The sequence below is a fragment of the Fukomys damarensis genome, unplaced genomic scaffold (assembly GCF_012274545.1).
Source record: "Fukomys damarensis isolate Sample0158 unplaced genomic scaffold, DMR_v1.0_HiC HiC_scaffold_20, whole genome shotgun sequence".
Taxonomy (NCBI): Eukaryota; Metazoa; Chordata; class Mammalia; order Rodentia; family Bathyergidae; genus Fukomys; species Fukomys damarensis.
This window is the reverse complement of record NW_022900932.1, coordinates 26,839,259-26,845,820: the sequence shown is the minus strand read 5'-3', so window position 1 is coordinate 26,845,820 and position 6,562 is coordinate 26,839,259. Positions and strand designations below refer to the sequence as shown.

Below are 6,562 nucleotides of genomic sequence, written 5' to 3'. Positions count from 1 at the left end.
AAAAAAAAAAAAAAAAAAAGAAAGAAAGAAAGAAAGAAAGAAAGAAAGAAAGAAAGAAAGAAAGAAAGAAAGAAAGAAAAGAAAGTAGGATGGTACATTTGAAGGGTTCAGAGTGGGGACATACTTTATTTTTCCCCCTCGTACTGAGATTGAACTCAGGATCTTGCACTTGGGAGGCAGGTGCTGCACCACTGAGCTAAGCCCCCAGTCCCAGGGGAACTACTTTAAATTGGGTGACTAGGAAAAGCCTTGCTGAGGAGGCAACATTTGCATTGTGACCTAGGTAAGGAACAGGAAGCAGCTCTGAGAGGAAAGATGGAAGGTGAATGTTGTAGGCAAGCGAAGAGGCAGGTGACGAGTTTGGCATGGCTGAGTGGTAGGAGGTGAAATCAGAGAACTGAGAAGGATCCATCATCCAGGCCTGGCAGGATCTGTTCCCCAGCACACAGGGAAGCCACTAGAAGGTTTTCAGTATGAGGTGATCTGTGTTTTAGCAAAACGAGTCTGGCTGCTCTGTGGGGAATAATTGGAGGGTGCAAGCATGGGAGATGGGGTAGGAGGCAGGTATAAAGGGATAGCAGCTGGCAGAGAAGTAGATAAAGCATTGAGAAGTGATGGTTATAGGATGTGTTCTGGGCAAAGAATTGACAAGACTGATTGGCTTTGCTAAAGGATTAGATTAAGAGGGAAAGAGGGATCAAGGATAAATGCAAGGTTTTGTCTGAACAAGTAGGTGTATAGTCCTGCTGTTTGTACAGCGAAGTTGGAAGAGAGCCAGTTGTCCAGTTCTAAGACTGTAGCAACGTGCATATATTTTAGTATAGTAGACATCCGTATCTTAAGGTTTCCATGTCTGTGGATTCAACCAACCTTGGATTGAAAATATTTGGGAAAAAATTGTGTACTGAAGAAAAAGATCATCTCCACTGAATATGAACACTTTTTCTTCATATCGTTATTCCCTGAACAATACAAGATAGCAACTTTACATTAGGTATAATTCATCTAGAAATGATCTACACACATGGATGTGCATAGGTTATATGCAAATACCAGGCCACTCTTTACAAGGGACTTGAGCATCTACAAATTTTGGTATCCTCAAGGGGCCCTGGAACCAGTCCTTTTCAGATACCAAGTGTGTTCTGGTCACATGAGCCCTTTCTCCACACTTACTTAGTTGATGTTTACTTTTGTTGGTCTGCCTGCTGATGTGACATCACTTTGTCTAGTGAAAGCTCCATGAGGGAGGTTGGGAACTAAAGGTTGGGAATAACTTGGGTCATCTTATAATCTGAATAGTGACATGTAGATTGGGAAATTATAATTATCAATTTGACCTGCAGGTGAAGTCATTCAGAATACAGCCACAAAAGTGCATGCAGATATTTTATTGCATGGGTTATTCGGAATGGAAAGTAATCTCAATGGTAGATGGCCCTGGGGTATGTGTGGGCTTAGTCTTAGTATGTTCCCATTTTAAATATCCATTTTAGTCAATAAACATCTTGTGCCAGTTTCCTCTCAGTTAATACTTTGTGACTAGCCACAGCTATACTAAATTAGCTATAAATACAGCCCGATCACTGAAGAAAAAATGATGTAAGAACATTTCTTCAAATGTTGATCGCTGGCAAGCTTTTCCACTTTTTAAATTTTCAAGATCTGCAGATGTAGGCTTCTTGGAAGCTGAGAACAGGTGCCTACAAGAGGTCCTCTGGGAAGCAGAAACTGAGACACTGATGTGATGGGTGGTGCCTGGGTACCACTAGCAGCTTCTGACTTCCTCACTGTGAATTCAATTTCTTAAACACACAAGAAAGATTTTTACAGTCAAAAGCAAGCCATTGAGTTAAGTAATTTTTTCCTTATTTGTTTTCTTTCAGCTTACAGATATCTCCTCGAATAGGAAACCCAAATGCCTGTATGTATACTTTTTTATACTTGGGCCATTTGGTAATGTTTGTATTGTACGTTCCCTGTTGCATTTTATATATCTGTCATATAGATGGATTTGAGAGGCTTAGGTGAAAATTTACCTGCATGTGTACCTAACTAAATTGCCACTGTGACTTTCAAATCTACCAAGTCTGTTAGTACAGGACACCATGATAATGCTAGAATAGTATTTCACACTATTATCTAGAGAACCTTCTCTTATTGAAGTATATTGTGAGATATATCATAGTACTATCAATGTAATATGCATACTACACCACTTATGTAAATTATAAACTATATAATATCTATACAGTGGATTATTCTGAGACTCCTGGTAGTGGGGTCAAGAGCTAAGAGACATGGGTTTGGGTTCCATTGTCTCTATAGGCCAACTGTGTGTATTATTCTGGGTAGTCATTTAAATTTTCTGTGCCTCATTTTTGTCACTGGTGATAGGACTAGTAATATCCCCTGGGAATTCAGTGCCCTGTGATCATTTCATGGGGGTTACAGGTAACTTATTGCAGGAGAAACCCCAGTATCTATGATTTGTATCACTGGGAGCATGATCACCATTATGGCTCAGAAAAGTGATTATAGATAGGTATTTATTATTTTTTAAAGGTTAACGAAATGTTTCTTATTGTTTGTCTTTCCTCTGCTCCTATTCAACCTCTGTAGAAGCCGAGGGCATCCACATTCTGTGTGTATCCACTCTGATCTCAAGGTCCATTTCCATCCAAAGGGAAGGAGCCATCTGAAGAAAGCCAAGGATGACAGAGCCAGCATGCAGCCGGCCAAGTCCATACACGAACAGGCTGAGACCTCAAGAGAACTCTGCAGACTGCCCAAAAAAGCGGAGCTCCTGGGGCTGAGCCGGAAGGGCAATATCAGGCCCAAAATGACTAAAAAAAAGCCAACAGCAATTGTGAACATCATCTAAAAAGGCAGGTGGATTGGAACTCCCCCAGTTGTTCCAGGGGGTGAGAATGTTATCGTTTTGGACACCTCCGGTAGTGGATGTATTGAGAAAATAGAGGGCACATATAAGTGTCTCAGTGAATCAGAATTAAACCAAAGGGGAATCCCAGTGAACCAGAATTTTATTATCACCTCCCTTAAAAAGCAAGAGGCAGATTACAGAAAGAATATTTTAAAAATTGAAGCAATCTAATCCTAAAGTTTTAGCAAAACAAGACTTCAGCCTCGAAAATAATTGGTCTGGTCTCTAGTAGTCCTAGCCTCTGGTCTTCTGGACAGTGGTCATTCAGGCTCATGCCACACGAGGACATCAGACACTGGCAGAATTGTCATCTGTGCCCACTGCTGCCTAAATTGTGAGGCAAGGAAGGGGCATGGAAAGATCTAGTAAAAAGTGGCGAAATAATATTTTTGTTCACGTTTAACCTTCCTCTCAGTTGATTTGAAAGCCTTCAAAATAAGAATTCCTTTGCCCCCTGGTGTTCTGGTTCATCAAGATTTTAATCTTTGGGGAAGCTTATGGGACTCGTTCTGTCAAAAATTCAGTTTTCATTCTGACAGACTACTTTTCAGTTTGTTTGATTCGGGTTTTTCTTTGTCCTTAGATGCACGTTTATTCAGATGTCAATACACTGTGCTGTGTTCTTTGACTAAGTATTCTTCACCCTCCAACCATGCTGCCAGCCTTGGTCTTAATGGCTGCTTCCATGGCTGTGGTCTAGCAGGACTTTCTGTCAGCTCCTGGTCTTGGTGCCATGCTTGAGTGCTTGGAGTGCCAGTAGATGGCGCTTTGAGGGTTTTGGAACCACCCTGGAAGCCCTGTAGATACCACTCAGGCCTCTCCTAAGACCTGCTTTCCTGGTGATATCAGCAGCTTGCTCTCTTTAATTGTAGGCATGCCTTTCTCTTCAGTAGCATAACTTTTCAATGGGCAGCTCACTTTGTATTTTGCTGCTTCTGTATCCTTTAATGACTAAATAAATATACTTTCTTACCTTTCAATCAACTATCAGGGGTGTTCACTGTACAGTGCATTTTGAAATAATTTCTGAAACAGTGCACGTAGGGTTCAGAATCTGACACTGTCCTCCTTCAAATGCCTTTTGTTTCTATGAGGAAAATCTTTTTAACAATATCGCTTTAAAATTTTCTTCTAGAATGAATTTTCATATATTTTTCATTACATTTAGCAATATCATCAGTTCTCATGCAGAGTTTACAAGTGCTAACATCCCGCTAGAGACAAGATAATTTTGTCCACAACTATATAAATATATAATATACATATATATATATATATATATAATACACATTGAAAATATATGTCAAGTATATTAATTTATTTTTAAATACGCAGAAAGTGTATGTTTGTGGTGGGTGGTCTTAAAACTATAGAAGTTTGTTCATGTAAATTTAATTCTCTATTTTAAAAATTAAAACTGTAACCTAATTAACATTAGTAGACTTGTGAGTGTTATTGAAATAAGCATCATATTAGCAGTACAATAAAATAGGTAATAAAGCAGTTACTTAAAATGCCAGTAAATTGAAAAGTGTAACTTATCATTTTCGAATATTTTGAATTTATAGTGGAAATGTTGATTTTTGAGTCCTCACTTTGACTTTTGGTTTATGGGGATGGGGTATTCATGTGGTATATAGACAGCTATCAAGTGGGTAAAAACATTGCTGTGAATATCACTGTTTAGGCTAATATTGTAAAAATTATAATGTTTATTTACTTGGATAATTAGTCTTCTCCAAAGATAAATGATTTATTATTTATGCTTATACCATTATTGCATTTTACCTTTTTCATACTAAAAAAAAAAATTACTTGTTTATTTGCATGCTCTCTGTCCCGTAATATGTGTGCAAATGATGACAACTTGTTTTTAAAGATGGTATGGCTACATTTTTCTTTTCTGTTTTATTTAGAATAACTCACATTTTTTTGGTGTTCAGTTAACCTGCCCAGAGGGCATGACAGCCCTCTGTGACAGTGGTACCCAGTGATCTTCAGAAAGCACCATTATGTCATAATTATTCTATATACATTGCATACGACAAATAGTTTCCAAATTTATTTATTATACTTAAAATGTTCTATTTAAGTTCAGATTAATTTATTACCCCCATACAAAGAAATGTGTTATCTAAGTTGTATACTTCCTTCAAAACACAAATTGACTGTTGAAACATGGGAGCTGACTCACTTGGAGGGATAATTCGCCTACATGCCATGGCCTGAGACATGTGCCATGTCCCACATACATCTCGGTTTAAAATATTCTCCTTGTCCCCATAGGCAGTCCACCTTGGAGTCGAGGCTATTGTTGTTTTGAAGAAATCACCAAAGTTTCTGGGAAAACATGTTTGAGGTTAAACTGAAGAATAGATCAAATTTTATTGTTTGTTTTTCAGGGAAAAAAAAATCTTGATTTGGACTGTTCTTTCTTTTTCTTCTTCTCAATCTAAATGACAAGTTCTTATCTACAAAGTTCAGATTGCTTAGACACTGTTTTCCAGTACTCTGCAGGGTCAGTTACTTGTATAGAAGTTGGAATATTCTTTTCCCAGAATTAAAAAAGTTTTTAGATTATGAAATATGATAATAAAACTATATTTCTGACTAATGTGTTATGACTAATTTTTTGTCTCATTAAAGTGTTTTGGGGCAGCCAAGTATATTGGTCCATTAAGAGTGAACAAAGTGTCCCTTCACGAAGAAGCTTTCCATTGTGTATATTATCACCATGACCTTGTACACCTATAAACTATCTTGAAAACTTAGCTCAATCATTTTTGGGTTTTGTTTGTTTTGGTGCCAGAGATCAAACTCAGGATCTTGTGCTTGCCAGGTACATGTGGTGCCACTGAGCCACATCCCCCGCCCCGAGCTTGATCATTTTTTGTCATCCTAATGCCCATATCCTAAAGTTCTTTTTAGGTATGTTCGCATCGAGATATCCTCATTAAAAGCTCATTTGCAGGTTTTTTTCTCATCTTCCTTCACAACTATGTGCAATTTTTTTACACGCTGTATTTTTTAACTTGTCAATTCTTAGCAAAACTTATGAACAGATTTCACAGTACATGTCCCAACTTATATCTGTTGTCCATCTTAGTCATTGCAAAGCTCAGAGAATGATTAGGCTAGATAACAGGCACACATATCAATGGTTGAGTCGCTGAACCATTGGTCTTTTAAGAACCGCAAAATCACAAAAATTTAGGGGATTCTTTTGGTTCAGGAGCCTCGAGATATTGGAACTTAGTTTGCTTTTAACATTAATGTTAATGGGCTCACCAGGTTATAGTTTTGTGAGAGGTAGTGTGGCATTTCTGATTATCTCTGGGCGTGAGAAAACATAAATCCCACTATCTTGCCAGGCATTTAGCTCAGTGGTACCACGGCCTGCCTTGCAAGCTTAAAGACCTCAGTTTTATCCCTGGTACCAAAAAAAACAGTGTCTTGATTTTGCCTAGTCTAGAATTCCAGAGATAGTATGCATACAAGACCCTAAATAGAAGCCTGGGGAAATTTCAAATATGAAATTATGGGAAGCTTTTAAATTGGATTTCTTTACATTAAATTAAGGTAGTGGATTTTTAAAAATCAGTGCTCTGTACCAGTAAA

At 38.0% G+C, this 6,562-nt stretch overlaps 1 protein-coding gene across 1 annotated transcript in view; it reads left to right on the top strand.

Annotated features, from left to right (window-relative positions):
• Znf365 (zinc finger protein 365) overlaps positions 1–4,199 on the top strand; it is a 21,512-nt gene extending 17,313 nt beyond the window's left edge. Inside the window, exons 3-4 of the mRNA XM_010641073.2 lie at positions 1,887–1,924; positions 2,623–4,199. Coding sequence (XP_010639375.1) covers positions 1,887–1,924; positions 2,623–2,884 — 300 coding nt within the window. The 3' untranslated portion in view covers positions 2,885–4,199. The remainder of the gene's footprint in view (positions 1–1,886; positions 1,925–2,622) is intronic.
• Positions 4,200–6,562: the final 2,363 nt, after the last annotated feature.